The 14,615-nt window shown below is 54.3% G+C and overlaps 1 protein-coding gene across 10 annotated transcripts in view; it reads left to right on the top strand.

The window, feature by feature from the left end:
- Hdac7 (histone deacetylase 7) overlaps positions 1-14,615 on the top strand; it is a 37,815-nt gene that overhangs the window by 7,804 nt on the left and 15,396 nt on the right. For 7 of the 10 annotated variants that reach the window (XM_052748805.1, XM_052748799.1, XM_052748806.1 and 4 more), the window contains exons 2-7: positions 12,121-12,311; positions 12,401-12,491; positions 12,787-12,898; positions 13,423-13,538; positions 13,900-14,025; positions 14,410-14,501. In XM_052748805.1, the coding sequence (XP_052604765.1) occupies positions 12,121-12,311; positions 12,401-12,491; positions 12,787-12,898; positions 13,423-13,538; positions 13,900-14,025; positions 14,410-14,501 (728 nt within the window). Of the gene's footprint in view, positions 1-15; positions 129-3,816; positions 11,526-12,120; positions 12,312-12,400; positions 12,492-12,786; positions 12,955-13,422; positions 13,539-13,899; positions 14,026-14,409; positions 14,502-14,615 lie in introns of those variants that run through there. The other 3 variants (XM_052748803.1, XM_052748804.1, XM_052748808.1) reach the window with 3 other exon arrangements.

The raw sequence follows: 14,615 nt of genomic DNA, 5'->3' as shown, positions 1-14,615 counted from the left end.
TAGTATCATTCTCATCCAGTCCCTATTTGGCTAGAAATTGTCCTTGAAGTTCCTTCGTTCACACCAGTTGAATTCCCTGATGGCTGTGTAAGCACCCTAGCTGGATTTGTGGTCTGGAAAGATCTTTGGTAAGTGTCAAGGGCAGCCCTGGCCACAGAAGGGAGTGAGATCGCCTGCAGAACCTGCCTGATAGACTTCTGCCATTTTCCAAAAGTAACAGGCGGAAGGAGGAGGATACCACGGCATGACTGGATTTGGGGATGTCTGGGATATTTGCTGTCATTAATATTAATGTGGCATCTCAGTAAGTGCCAGCATTCATAGCTTGTTGCTATTCCCAGACTCCAGATGCCTCCCATTTTCTTGGTTTGCACTGAGAGCCCACCCCCAGGCCAGTGGGAGGACAGGGTCTGTGGTGGCCAATGTCCTCTACCTTCCCCCCCCCCAACTAGGGTTAATTTGGCTATTCTGAATGAGGGTGCTCCTCTCTGTAAAGCGGGTGCCTCCACTTCTACCTGCCCAAAGTCTACCCAGGGGAGAGGCTTGGGAATGAGGGAGAGGCTGCATCCTTCCAAAGGAATTCCTTCTGAGTACCCGTCTTAGGGTGACTTGCCCTGGTTATGCAACTGGAATTTTCTACAGGACTTGACAATTTCCAGAGTGCTCTTACAGCGTGTGATGCTCCAAGGCAGCCCTGGGAGGTCCTGCTTGTTTAGTTATCCCCTGCTGGAGGCAGCTTATAGGATAAGCCAAAAAAATGGTAAGATGCACATTCAAGAAACTGGGGAAATACAGGATGAGTAAGGAAGTGAAGACGAGCCTCCCAGAGACAGACAAAGGCGCAGGAGGACCGCCGTGGACAGGGGTGGTGTTTGTTATGTGGTGTGTTTTGGATAGGGCCTCTCATGCTTTGTGGAAGCGTGCCAGGGCTGGGGTTTAGTCTACGGTCCTGTGTGCCCCTCAGCGGCTTCTTTTCACTACCTATTAGGAGGTGTCCATGCCAGTGTGCTGATCATGAGCTTAGGTTTTGGAAGCTTAGGCAAGTTTCTTTTCTCCTCTCTCCCCTCCCCTCCCTTCTCTTTTGCTCTCTCTCCTTTCTCTTCTGTCTATTGTGGCGCTGGGGATAAGCCCAGGGCCTCTGTCATGTTAGACAAGCTCTCTCTATGGCTAAGCCACACTGCCCTTTGCATGCTTCTTGACCTCTTTAGCCTCAGTTTCCCTTGTAATAGCACCAACTTTAAGGACTGTGGTAGGAATACATTGTCAGCGTTTGTATATGCCTGCTGGTCATTATTAATATTAGTGGTTAAAATGATTCATATTAGTGGTTAGAATAATATACTAAGTAACTTGGACTTCTTCCCTGCCATCTCAGGACTAGACTGGGGGAGACCTTTGGGCGGCTCAGGTGGCGGGGACTGTGAAAGCGCCTCTCCAGGCACACAAGCAGCAGGGAAAGGCAGGACTCCGGAGCAAGCAGGAGTGGGATGCACAGATAGGCCCAGCCCAACGGCAACCCTCAAGGGGGAAAAGACACCACCCCCAGAGGCAGCTTTGGGGTGGTGAAGGCGCTTCCTGTTGGGGCAAGCAGTTGAGAAAGGCTGGCTGGGACTGGCTGCTGGGTGAAATGGGCACAGGGTGGGTGGGGATGGGGGGTGGGGAGGTGGAGGGTGGAGGGTGTCGGGGGAGACAAGGCAGAGGCTGACTTATAAACTAAACTTATAGCCCCCACATTACAGATGGGGGTCTCAAATCTTGCCTGCTTAGGATGTTTTCCTTGTGATAGAAAAAAAAAATAGTGACTAGACTTTATAGTGAACTTCCAGTAAGATCAGAGCTGCTGGACCAAGGGAGTTGTGGACAGAACTTACATGCCCGAGGGTTTTCAGTGCCTAGAAATACCAGAGCAATCTGGACTAGGCAGCCTGTCTGCTCAGGAATTCCCTAGGTGGACAGGGCATTTCAGAGCAGGCCAGGCTGCAAGGCAGGCCCTGGAGATAGGGAGCGGTGGCAAGCCTGGAGAGCCACCCTGAGGAGGTGTGTGCTTCTGGTCTACAGAGGGAGTTCAGAAAGGCTAAGGAGTCCAAGAGGCCCTGGGAGGGGACGGAGGCCGCAGGATCTCACTGTACTTTAGCAGGGAGCAGGAAAGCTCTAAAGGTGCCATTGCTTCATACAAATGACCCGGGACCTCTTCCTCAGGATTCATGAGAGAGGCCAGCAGAGGTAGGTGACAGAGAGCCAGGGGGACACGGCCACTCCTGGGAAGCTTGAGCTGCCACTGCCATGGTTACATCTACTTCCTGTTTGATGAATTTCAAACGGGGCGGGGTGAGGGGGTGGGTGGAGGGGGGTGGAAAGGCTGGCTCCTGGCTCAGGCTACCACTACGTGGGGCTGTTTACAACAGCCGCATGTGGGATTCCCAGAAAGAGACTCCAAACCGGACATCCTGTGGCTGCAAAATACCCAGGTGTCAAGAGCTAAAAATAACTGCCCTAGAGTCCCAGCCACCCAGAGGTGGAGGGGAAGGGGCCTGTTCACTGTGGGGGAGGGGGGGCAGCCTGAAGCCTGCACTTCCAGCCCTCCGATCTCTGGATGTCTAGCTGCCATGCCAGTGATCTCCCTTCCCTTGTCCCCTTACAGCTGCCCCCAGACCCCCATCTGCATAGGCACCCATCCCAAGCTGCCCACCTGCCAGCTGAGCCTGTGTCTACACAGGATCTGTGCAGTTTGTTTTGGGCCTCTTGTAAGAGGCTATAGGAGAGCTTGAAAGCTTCGAGAGCAGTGGTTCTCAACCTGCAGGTCGCAGCCCCTGGGGGGTTGAATGTCCCTTTCACGGGGGTCACCTACCATCAGAAAACACAAGATATTGACATTACGATTCATGACAGTAGCAAAATTACAGTTGTGAAGTAGCAATGAAAATAATTTCATGGCTGGGCATCACCACAACATGATGAACTGTATTAAGGGGTCGCAGCATTAGGAAGGTTGAGAACCGCTGATCTAGAGAGGAGACGAAGCAGGGTACCACTGAGCAGAAAAAATGGAGCAGAATCCCCTCTGAGGCCCCAAAGCTGTGGCCAACAGTCCCGTTATTGCTTGGCTTCTACCAAAGCCAGTTACTGCTGGTGACTCTTTGGGACTGTCTTCATGGGTACCAAGAGGTAAATGAGACAGCCTCTGGCCTGCACAGGACGGGGTTTGCCTCTGGCACACTCTGAGGCACACTCTGAGGCACACTCTGGAGGCGAAGAACGTTTTTTGCCTTTGTCTGCCCTGCACTGGCCAGCTAAGAGGCATGTGTTAGTTGAGAGCAGGATCCTAGAGTCATCATGCTATGTGACCTCAGGTCCTTTGCACATGCAAAATGTGCTTGAGTGTATGTGTGTGCACAAAGTGTGTGTACAGGAACCTATGGAGGTCAGAAGAGGCATGGGATCCCCTGGAACTGGTGTTACAGACAGTGGTGAGCTGCCATGTGGGTCCTCTGCAAGAGCAGGCAGTGCCCTTAACCCCTGGGCCATCTCTCCAGCCCCTAACCTCAGGTTATTTAATGCTGCTGGGTCTTAGTCTACCCATCTATATACTGGAGATGAAACCAGTCACCTCGTGGGGCTTGTTACAAGCATCGGGCAAGTTAGCAGATGATGGGCACTTGGGGCAACTAGTGCCACCTCACAGCAGTTTGGGTGGAAGGGGAAGGGGAGCCCCTGTTGTTGGGGGAGGGGGAGGGGAAAGTGATGGGGGAGGGGCACATGCAAGGCACATGCCCGTGGTTGAGGAGGGAGGGTGCAGTGGGACCGGCCCCCGATTTGTTAGTGCCAGAATGGGGGCTCTTCCAGGTTTGGAGCAGACAGGAATAGTGGGCAGCCGTGACGGTGTGTGGCTGACCACAGCTGGCCTCTCATCAGATTCCAGATGGGGCAGCTGAAGCTCTACCAGATGTCATACATATCTGGTTCATCCCACTTGGTGTGCTAGCCAAGGTCCTTAGTGCTTGGGACCCTTGCTCCCCTCGTAGGCTTCATGTGAGAGCCTACTACTCTCTGTCCCGCGGCTCTGGATAAATCTGAGCAAGAAGCAGTTCAGAGCCAAGACTGTGAAGTTTTGGAAGGGGGGAAGGTGGACACAGAAACTGTTTAAAAGGTCTGATCCAAATAAAATTATAGGGAGTCTGGGGTGAGTGAGAAATTTATATTCTGTCATACATTTTAGGCTGTTTGAATTTTTTAGTAACTGTAAATAGTATATACATTTTAAAAAATTCTTTTTTTTTTTAGATTATAATATAAAGTAGTAATACATTTTTAAAAAATTGTGTGTGTGCCAGGCAGTGGTGGCGCACTCCTTTAATCCCTGAACTCAGGAGACAGAGGCAGAGGGATCTCTGTGAGTTCGAGGCCAGCCTGGTCTACAGAGTGAGTTCCAGAACACCCAAAGCTACACAGAGAAACCCTGTCTTGAAAAAAAAAAAATGTGTGTGCCCATGCAGTTGTGTATGCATACATGTGTGTGTTCACATGAAGGTGTGTGTGTACATGTGCAGGTGTGTGTGTTCATGTGTATGGGGTGCACATGTGTGTGGAAGCAAAGGCCAGCTTTGCCTATCATTTCTCAAAAGACATGTTCTTTTGAGACAGTCTCTTACTAGGACTTGGGGCTGGCCTGTGAGTCACCGGGATCCTCTTGTCTCTGCCTCCCTAGTGCTGAATTGTAAATGTATGCCACTACGCCCAGCTGGCATTGCACGCGTATGGGTGTTTGGCTTGTGTGTATGTATGTCTGTGTACCATGTGTGTACAGTGCCTCTAGAAGCCAGAAGAAGGAATCTGATCCCCTGAAACAGCTAACAGACAGTTGTGGGCCAACATGTGGGTGCTGAGAATTAAATCCAGGTCCTCTGAAAGAGCAGCCAGCGCTCTTAACCATGGAGACATCTCTCCAGCCCTTATAACCCAGCTTTTCATGTGGATGGCTGGAGAGTCAACGCATGTCCTCATCTTTACACCACCAGGGGTTTACCAACCAAGCTGTTGCCCTGTTTCCCCTCCCCCCCAAATATTTTAAAGCCAGGCACATTTCACCCCTAGAAGTATATGTTCTTTTTCTTTTTCCTTAAATCAACTAAAGGAGCTAGGTGGTGATGGCACATGCCTTTAATCCCAGCACCTGGGAGGCAGAGGCAGGTAGATCCTCTGTGAGTTCCAGGACAGCCTGGGCTACATAGAGACCCTGTCTTGAAAAGCAAAACAAACAAACAAACAAACAAATCAGCTAAAGGCTGGTTATGGTAGCCTGTGCCTGTAATCCTGGCACTTAGAGGCGAAGGGTTTGAGTTTGAGGCTAGCTAGGGTCACATAGTGAGTTCTAGGCCATCCAGGGTTACAGAGTCATTTTCAGGTCAGCTAGGGCTCCGTACTGAAATTGAAAACCTGTCCAATAATAATAATAATAATAATAATAATAATAATAATAATAATAATAATAATTAACTAAAGATGAGGTATGTTTCTGTGTTCTACCTACGTGTGATCTCATTACTCAGGAAGCTGAGGCAGGAGGGTTGAGAATTGGAGATCAGCCTGAGCTGCATCTTGAGACCCTGCCTCGGTATTTTAAGATTCTGAGCTGTATTTCATGTTTCTTTGCTTGCTTGCTTGCCTGATTTTGAAAGAGAGGGTCTTACTCTGTAGCTCAGTCAAACCTCGAAGTATTGATTCCCCTGTCTCAGCCTCACATTGCAGGTGAGGGCTGTTTGAAACTGTTTGAAAGCAGCAAACAGGGCTGGGTAGCTGTGTCTTCTGGGCCCCCAGCTCAGCCTCCGGAGGGGGTCAGCACCTGCATTTGGAATCACCTCTCACACGGGCCTTCCTGGGCTCCTGCTGGTGAGCTAATGCCCTTCTCACACCTCTCTCTGCCACAACAGCATTGGCCTGAGTGATCCTAGGTTCAGTCAGATGCCTGGAAGAAGAGCCATCTTTCCATGGCTCTCACAGGCCTTCCAGGCCTGACAACCATGGCATGCCTTCTCCTTGGTTATTCTTGGACTCTCGTGGGGCCCTTTTAACTCCTCGGCCAGTCCCCACAAGGAGTCAGGCTTTGTCCTTCTTGTGTCACGGCTAGAGACTCTGAGGCCGCAACCTGGGGTCTAGGGGCTCAGCCTGGAACCCAGGACCTTGTCCTGAAGTTTCTATCTGTTTTCCCTTTGCCGCTAAGGCCTGTTCTTCCTGCAGCTTTCTTTGTAGCTAATAGCCGGGGACCAGGGAACTGGGAGTCACCTGGACTCAGGCTTCCTGTCACCATGTGGGACAGATGAGGTCAAAACTGGGGTCTGAGGCAGTGAGGTAAGACGCAGAAACCCAGCTTGTCCAGGGGGCCTGAGGTTGGAGCCCCATGATGTTCATACCTAGTCTGGAGATTGCTCAGGTTGTGATGTACCCATCAAGACAGGATATCTGAGATGCTTGGTCCTGGGTGAGAGGTAGATGCTCTGGAGTAGGAAGGAAACGGGTTAGTCCAGGTTCCCCACACTGAGTAAACTGCTAAAGCCTGATTGCAGTTGCTTCCCAAAAAAGGTGGAAATGGGTAGGGGGTGGGTAGCCAGGCTCCTGAGGAGCCCCCAACCAAGAGCCGTGTGAAGGGTCCGGCCCTGGACAGTGTTCTTGGTCCCTCAGGTCAATTTTCTCCTTGTTTTTCATGTGGTTTGACCCTCAATGGATGATAGCCCCCCTCTGAGAAAGGTAGCAAGGTCACTGAGAAGTGGGAGTCCGAAACTCGGGCCGGAACTGGGGTGCAAGGTATCTCCGTTCTCTTTCCGGCTCAGCCCTCATCATGGCACCATGAGATGCCTTTCCTCTTCAAGCAGTGAGCCATTCCTAGGAGTTTTGAACTCTGTGGCTCTTAGCAGACAGCCAGGGAATAGAGAGGTTCTTTCTAGAAAGTGCTTTTGGATTTGGTCTCTTTGCTGTCATGAATGCACACACATCCAATGTGGCTCTTCAGAGTAGAGCTTGCGTCATAGGTCACCACCACAGACTGTCCCTGCACTCGCCGTAACAAACCACAAGGCCCGAGGTTATTAGTTCTTCTCCTTTCCACAGAGTGCATGGTGTCCAAACCTGTGGTTACCAGGGGCGTGAGGCGCCGAAGGTCTTAACTGCTCGCAAGCGTGTAGGCCAGGGCAGAGGGGAAATGCAAGTTGATTCCCGGGATGCAGGGGATCTCTGGGCCTGACTGCCTCTTCAAGTCTGGTTTCTGTTGCTGTGGTAAACACCATGACCAAAAGCAACGTGGAGGAGGCAAGGGTTTATTTGGCTTACCGTTCCATGCCATGGTGCAGCCATTATTGAGGGAAGTCACGGAAGGAAGTCAAGCGGGAACCTGGAGGCGGAAACCTCCAGTTTGGAGGAGCGCTGCTTACCAGCTCTCTCTGCCCCGCTCAGACACATTCCTTGTACAAGCCAGGACCACCTGCCTAGGAGTGGCATTGCTCTCCTGCATCAGTTAGCATTAAAAAAAAAAAAAAAAACAAAGCCTCACAGACGTGCCCACGGGCCGGTCTGACAGAGGTGATCCTTCAGCTGAGATGTCCTCTTCCCAGGTATGTCGGGTTGACAACCAAGATTAACTCTTACACAGGGACCATACTAAGAGTCAGTGCAGAAACCTCTCAGGACCGGGGCCCCCAGAAGAAAGGGGATCCCAAGACACCCAGAATGAAGACTATTCCTAGGAAGAGGAGGCAGCTTCTGGGATAGGTGTTCCTTGGGGATCACAAACCTTGAGAAATATTCATGTCTTAGGCAGGGAGTCGGGAGAGGATCATTGTGTGTGATTCATCAGTGCCAAAGGGGGCCTCATGTGCCTTAGGAGATGTTGTTGCAGGTAATGATGGCTGATACACACCACCATCGATACCACGCATAATTAATGCTGTGCTGAGGTGTGGGGACACTGTGGGTGCATGGGAAGTGAGGAGAACAGATGGATCAGCCCCGTCACGACACGGGCTTGGGCAGACCTCCAAAGGTGACTGAACTAATGGGTGGGGTGGCATGTCCACACAGAACTGTGTACTGAGGCGTGGGTGCCAATGTATGATGGGCCACTGGTTGGAGTCCCTTTCTACCTGGAGCTGCTCGCTCAGTATAGGTCCAGAAAGCAGCACCAATACTCCCTTCAGGAAGTAGCCTTCAGGTCTGGTCTGAGGAGCATAGCCACTAAATGCTGCCTGTAGAAAGCCCTCAGTTTCCTTGACCCTTCCGGGAAGGCCTTCCGTCCCTTGGGCCCCGAGCTGGCATGGCAAAGGGTGTTCACTGTGGACAGGTGGCCTAAGAACTCCCATCTGCTTCCCCTGCCCAGCCTGCCTGGGTCTGTCTGTTGCCAATCAACCCAAGCTCCTGTTGTAGTTTCGTGGGTTCTGAGTGGGCTTAGGAGCCTGGGAGAGGTGGCCATTTCCAAAGAAGAGATTTCTGGCCCTGCTTATCTCAGAGAGGCTTAGTGGGTCTTTTTTCTTGGACAATCAAGGTGGCCAGACACAGAATGGAGCAGCTGGAGGAGAGGACCCTACACTGGGGGCCTTGGGGTGTGCATCTCCCCTACTTCACAGCTCCTACCAGATCTCTCCTGACCTGCGGCCACAGCCCAATCCTTTCCCACTGTGAAAACGGTTCCTGTTCATGACAGTTACTCTATGCTTCTCCAGGTCTGCTCTCCCCAGCTCTCTCCTGCCCTCCCTTGACACATGCTCCCACTTCTGGCCCTGCGCACCTTTCAGCCTGCTTTCCCCCTCTCAGGCTGTTGGGAGTGTGCTCTGACTGCCCAGGGAAGATGGTATCTGACCACATGAGGGAGGGCTGAGGGCATTGTGGGGTGAGCTGGGGCTTCCTTGGGTTCTTGTTGTGCACTGTGTCCAAGCAGCCGGGTAGCTAGCTGAGTCATGCAGTAGCTGGCCACAGAAGCTGGAGATCCCACTCAGCCAGCCTGGAGCAGCAGGGAGCTTGGCCCCTCCAGAGGCAGTAGCCCTTCTTCCCCATCCACCCCCCGCCCCCCTCCCAGACACACCTTCACCTCTCTTCTTTCTACAGGCGGGTCCCAAGTTAGCCTGGGTACCCGCTGCCCCAGTCCCCCTGGCACAGGTGAAAGTCAGGCCAGAGAGAGATGAGTTGGTGGCGGATTGGGATGAGGGGTGGAAACAGCCAGGGAAAGGTGAGACCTGAGGGTTTGAAGAAGTGGGGATGTGGCTGGGCTAGAGAGTTAGAAGGAGGGGGCAGGGTCCCAGGGAAGGGACAAAGTTAGGTCTCCAGAAGAAAGAGGATAGGAAAGGCATCTTTGGATCTAGGCTAGGAGAGATATATGTTCTTGTTTGCAAGTCATTCGATTCTCTTAGGGGCCCTTCAGGGAAGAACGCTGTTTCTCACGCATGAGATGGCTTTCTCTGGGTCTTCCCTGCTGGCCTGGACCGTCTGCTGTCACTCATCTGGAAGACTGGGTTGCAGTGGACTTTCTGTTGCTGCCTAGGTCTAGGATAGAAGTCTGAAGCTGTCTTTCCTTAACTCCCGGGGTGAGGGTGGGGGCCAGTCACCGGATCTACCAAGTCTGTAGTGATTCCACACAGCAGGGGAGACCTGAAAGGCCAGAAGATCTTAGTCAGCTGTCCCAAAGCTTGGGAAGACAGGACACACAAAAGGAGGGGAAAAATAGTGGTAGCAACGTGTGACCTGTGCTAAATGAGAGAAACGTGACTCATGAGTTCATCCTGTCACTCGGAATCATTAATGAACCCCATCCCTGTGAACCACTGTCCTAGGCCACTGAGGAAAAATAACCAAGCTTTCCCCAGGATTCTGTGTCTATTGAGTGTCTACCTTACGCCATGTTACGGTATTCTAAGTCCTAGGATGATGAGCAATGACGAACCAAAGGCCAACCAGGCATGGTCCTGCTCTTCGACAAGCTTACAATGTTGTGAGCATCCAACATGGAGTCCGGGAGGAAGGGCTGGCTGCTTCACACTGGCCCAGGTGCAGCCGGGCTTTGAGCAGTAGGTGAAGTTTGGGAAAGCAGAGTGTAGGGGTGAGGCCAGCATTGGCAGGAGATGCTGTGAGCCAGAGACGAGGGGATAAAAGGTTCTGGGTTTATTAGGGGATAAAAGGCACTGCCTGAGTAGTCGGTGGCTTTATTCACACGGAGGAGACCAAGGTGATGTGGGTGTTCATGGGAAAATGCCCGAAGGAGGCTTCCCAGAGAACTTTCCCCACTCCTGCACGATGTCATGGGGCTACCCTATGGAGCCTCCCAAATGCTAAGACACCCGGGCAGGCCTTCCCAAAGTTCTGAACAGAGTCCGTCCTCTGTTCCTGGCATCCTCTGGCGCTGGCGGTAGCAATGCTGAGTGAGGGGTGGTGGCAGCTCTTACGTGGCTGCTCCTCGTTTGCTGTGGCTGAAGCCACGGGCCTCAGGTAGAGTGCCCCACCTTGGGCTCTCCTAATCCCTGCACCATCGAGGCAGTGGCCTCAGGAAGCCAGTACACCAGAACCAGGGAAGACGGGCCTCTCATGGGCCAGGGATGTGTTGCCAATGGAGGCCCACACTCAACCAGAATGATTTCTTGCGTAGCATGGGAACAGGAGTGAGGGCGCCAAATCCTGGCATTTGTTTACTATGGGTGGCATCTGGATGCACAGTCACCTCTGGAGGGCCACAGCAGGCCTGGCCCGACTCTTCTTCATATTCATCTCACGGTCAGTGTTAGAATGACACCTCTTAGTGACAACGTCCCATGAGTTCTTCCCTTGCCCAGTGGGAGCCCCTTCCAAAGGAGGTGATTTCCTGAGTGTTGGTGGGGAAATGGAGCATTGGCCTTAACAGGACTAGACTCCAGCCTCTGTCTGCCCCTTGCTGGGTGACTCTAGGCAGTCCTCTTCACATTGGGACCTCACTTAGCTCATCTGGGGTAAAGGACAGCCATAACTAGCATCCAGGGCAGGTGGACTGGGAGCTGAGTGGGTTTTGTTGCATGCATGCACCACAGATGTTAAGGTTATGATTCCTATGGTTGCATCAGACCACGGACCACATTTCCTGCCTCTCCCATTGGTCCTTTGCTGGGGAATCTTCCCATTCCCAGTCAGTGCCAGACCCTGAGGACAGCTGTGGCTGCTCTGTGAGGGGATGCCTGAAGAAGGCCCCTGTGGGGCGTTTCCCCCTCTCTCGTACTCTCATCCTTTCCCTTCCCTAGGACTCCCCTCCCCCAGGACCCCCCCTCTTCCGGCAGCTCCACCTTCCAGCGTCTCAGCATCCCTGACTGCTGAGCCCAGCCTGGCCAGCTGGCGGTGCTGGCCCAGTCCCTGGTCTGCTGGTGAGCTATAAATAGCTCCTGCACCCACGGCCTTGGCAAGGTGCTCCTGGCGTGGGTGCAGAGGACACTGGAGAAGAAGCAGCTGAGGCTGCTGTCCTTGCCAGGCCAGGCCCACAGCTGGCTCGAATGGGAAGCAGGAGTCTGCACCACAAGCTCATGGGCCTGGTGAGCTGAGGAGCCTGTCCTGAGAGCAGGGTTCCGTAGGCCCTAGGTGGCCGGCCAGGGCTGCTTGTGGGCTCCAGGCATTGTTTCTGGATCCCCAGGACCCGAGCGGTACAGAGCGTGGGAATGAGAGAATGGCCCCTGAGGGATGGTGAGGCCCATGAGATTGGGGGCTGAGCAGAGCAGACCTGTTTACCTCTCTGGTCTCTCCCTCCCACCCTGAGCCAGGCTGACCTCATTCCTAGAAGGACAAAGAGTATAGAGCCTAAAACGGCATCACCGGTTCAGAAAACCCCGTCGCCTTAGCTCCAAGCCAATGGAGAAGCATTCTAGGGGGAGACGCCATGCTTACAGACCTGTGGCTCACTTCTCGCCATCAGCAATTGGAAGGGAGCTTGTCTGTAGTCTGTAGACCTCCTTTCTCGAGGGTAGAACGGAATCCAGGACCCACCTGTAGCTCGCCGCTGACAGGCTTATGTGAGGAAAAGGTCCCCTGAGGGTGTTTTTACTGATGTTAAATCAGCCCCAGAGGGTTCAGTCGTCTGTGACGGTGTTCCTGCAGACTGGCCGTCCACCTGACTCTGCTGTGTGTCCCCAGGCTGCCCCGCCCTCCGGCCAGACACGCCAGGCTCTCAGTCCCAGCCCATGGATCTGCGAGTGGGCCAGCGGCCCCCAGTGGAGCCCCCGCCGGAGCCCGCGCTGCTGGCCCTGCAGCATCCCCAGCGCCTGCACCGCCGTCTCTTCCTGGCGGGCCTGCAACAGCCACAGCGCCCAGCGGAGCCCATGAGGGTAAAAGCCAGAACTCCTTAGACACATCCCAGCCTCCGCAGACCTTAGCTCTGTCCTTCACTCCGCCCTCCCTCCGGCTCTGTCCACAGCTCCCAATGGACGCACCCATGCCGGAGCTGCAGGGGGGCCCGCAGGAGCAGGAGCTGCGGCAACTTCTCAATAAAGACAAGAGCAAGCGAAGTAAGGGCTTGTCTGCCCTGTCCACTGCCCGGCGTTCGGGGTCCGCCGTGGGGCTGGGAGGGGTGCGTGGGAGGGTCACCATTTGCTGGGATGCCCTCTCATGGGGACAGGAGTCGGGGTGCGAGTGTCTAGAGGCTGGACAGGAGGGGCGGGGCCTCAGGTGTAGCGCCCTTGCCCGAGGAGTCCCGGGGACACGCGGTGTACTGAAAATGTGGCCTGGGCAGTGGGCAGAGAATGCACCTAAGAGGCTTCCTGTCGGCCCGTTGCCAGCCTCCTCATGTCGGTGCCCCTGCAGGTGCGGTAGCCAGCAGCGTGGTCAAGCAGAAGCTGGCTGAGGTGATCCTGAAGAAGCAGCAGGCGGCCCTTGAGAGAACAGTCCATCCCAGCAGCCCCAGTATTCCCTACAGGTGGTTCACTGTTCCTCAGGTCCTTTCTGTACCCCTTCTTCTCTCCGTACTCAGCTGTGAGTGTGCTCACTCGTGTGTTTAGGGCCCCTGTCCTCCCCAACACCTACCACCTACTTCTTACTGTGCCCCTAAATCCCCTAAGTCCCCCTCCACGAGCACCTGCCTCCTCTCCTTTTTAGTTGTCTCCCCTGAGGCCCTTTATGTGCGCACAAGTCCTGGTTCCTAGTAAAGGCCCCTACCACGGGAGACACCGAGTCTCCAGCGGGCCCTAAGCGCCCAGGCCTGGGTTTTATACCTGGAGCAGAACATCTGCATTAGCGTGGGTGACTCACTACTGCCACCTGGAGATGACTCCTGTCGTGCTGGCTCCAGGCTGCCCAGCTCTGTTGGTGGCTAATTTCCTGGCGCGCGCGCGGGGGTTGGGGGGGGTGGGGGGGGGTCGGGGGGGGCATCTGTGCAGAGTGAGATTTCAGGGCCTTGGGGCGTCAGGGGCTTCTGAAGTAGCCTTGACGCTCACCCTGCAGAACTCTTGAGCCCTTGGATACAGAGGGTGCTGCCCGCTCCATGCTTAGCAGCTTCCTGCCTCCAGTGACCAGCCTGCCCACTGAAGCCCCGGAACACTTTCCCCTGCGTAAAACAGGTGAGCGGGGGCAGACCTTTGCAGGGTTGGAGGAGGCGATGGGCCTTAGATTTAGGTCAGGAGTATGGGGTTGAGGGAGGCCTGGGACGGTGTCGTCGTCCTCCCCCCCCCCCCCCCTTTGCCTTTTTTCTTTTTAACCCATAGAGGTGACTGGGAGGGAAATTAAAGGGCACAGAATAGGCCTGGGGTGGTGGTGCACGCCATTCGTCCCAGCACTCAGTAGGCAGAAGCAGGTGGATCTCTGTGAGTTTAAGGCCAGCCTGGTCTATGTTGTGAGACCCTGTCTCAAAAAAAAAAAAAAAAAAAAGGAGAAGAGAAGGGTAGCTGGCATAGTGATGGGGTGGCACCCCTTCCTCCACAGTGTCTGAGCCCAACCTGAAGCTGCGCTATAAGCCCAAGAAATCCCTGGAGCGGCGCAAGAACCCCCTGCTTAGAAAGGAGAGTGCCCCGCCCAGCCTTCGGCGGCGGCCTGCGGAGACCCTTGGAGGTGAGGGCCAACAGGGCCACGGAGTTGCCCTCCTAACCCCTGCTGGTGTCCCTTGGGACCAGGTTCCACCCAGATGGAAGTTCCCACGTGGAACTGCTGGGTGCTGTGCAGAGTGTACCCCACACACCTGCCCGTGAGAGGGCGAGTGGAGGCCAAACCCTAACCCTGTTGGGTCTGTTCAGTCGACGTTTGCTGGGGAAATGGGAGCTACAGTAAAAACAACGGCTGAAGATGTCATAGGCTGGTGGCGGTTTGGCAGCTTTCTGTTCCTCTAGGAAGAAAGCAGAAATACATCCCAGGAGGGGAGGAACTGTGCCCGGGAATCCTGCCCAGGGTTGACCACTCCCGACCCTGACTACGCCTTCCCTTTTCCTCTCCCCTCAGATTCCTCCCCCAGTAGCAGCAGTACACCAGCCTCGGGGTGCAGCTCCCCCAATGACAGCGAGCATGGCCCCAACCCTGCCCTGGGCTCGGAGGTAAGGCCTTGCTGGGGCTGGGCTTTCCTGGGGCAGTTCCGAGTCCGGGCCTTTTTCTAGCATGTGGGACCTGGCCTGAGGCTTCAGGGTGTGGGCAGCCCCTAGCAAGGCCTG

The sequence above is a fragment of the Peromyscus californicus genome, unplaced genomic scaffold, assembly GCF_007827085.1.
Source record: "Peromyscus californicus insignis strain IS unplaced genomic scaffold, ASM782708v3 Scaffold_20__1_contigs__length_68692818, whole genome shotgun sequence".
Taxonomy (NCBI): Eukaryota; Metazoa; Chordata; class Mammalia; order Rodentia; family Cricetidae; genus Peromyscus; species Peromyscus californicus.
This window is presented reverse-complemented; position numbering and strand designations above follow the sequence as displayed.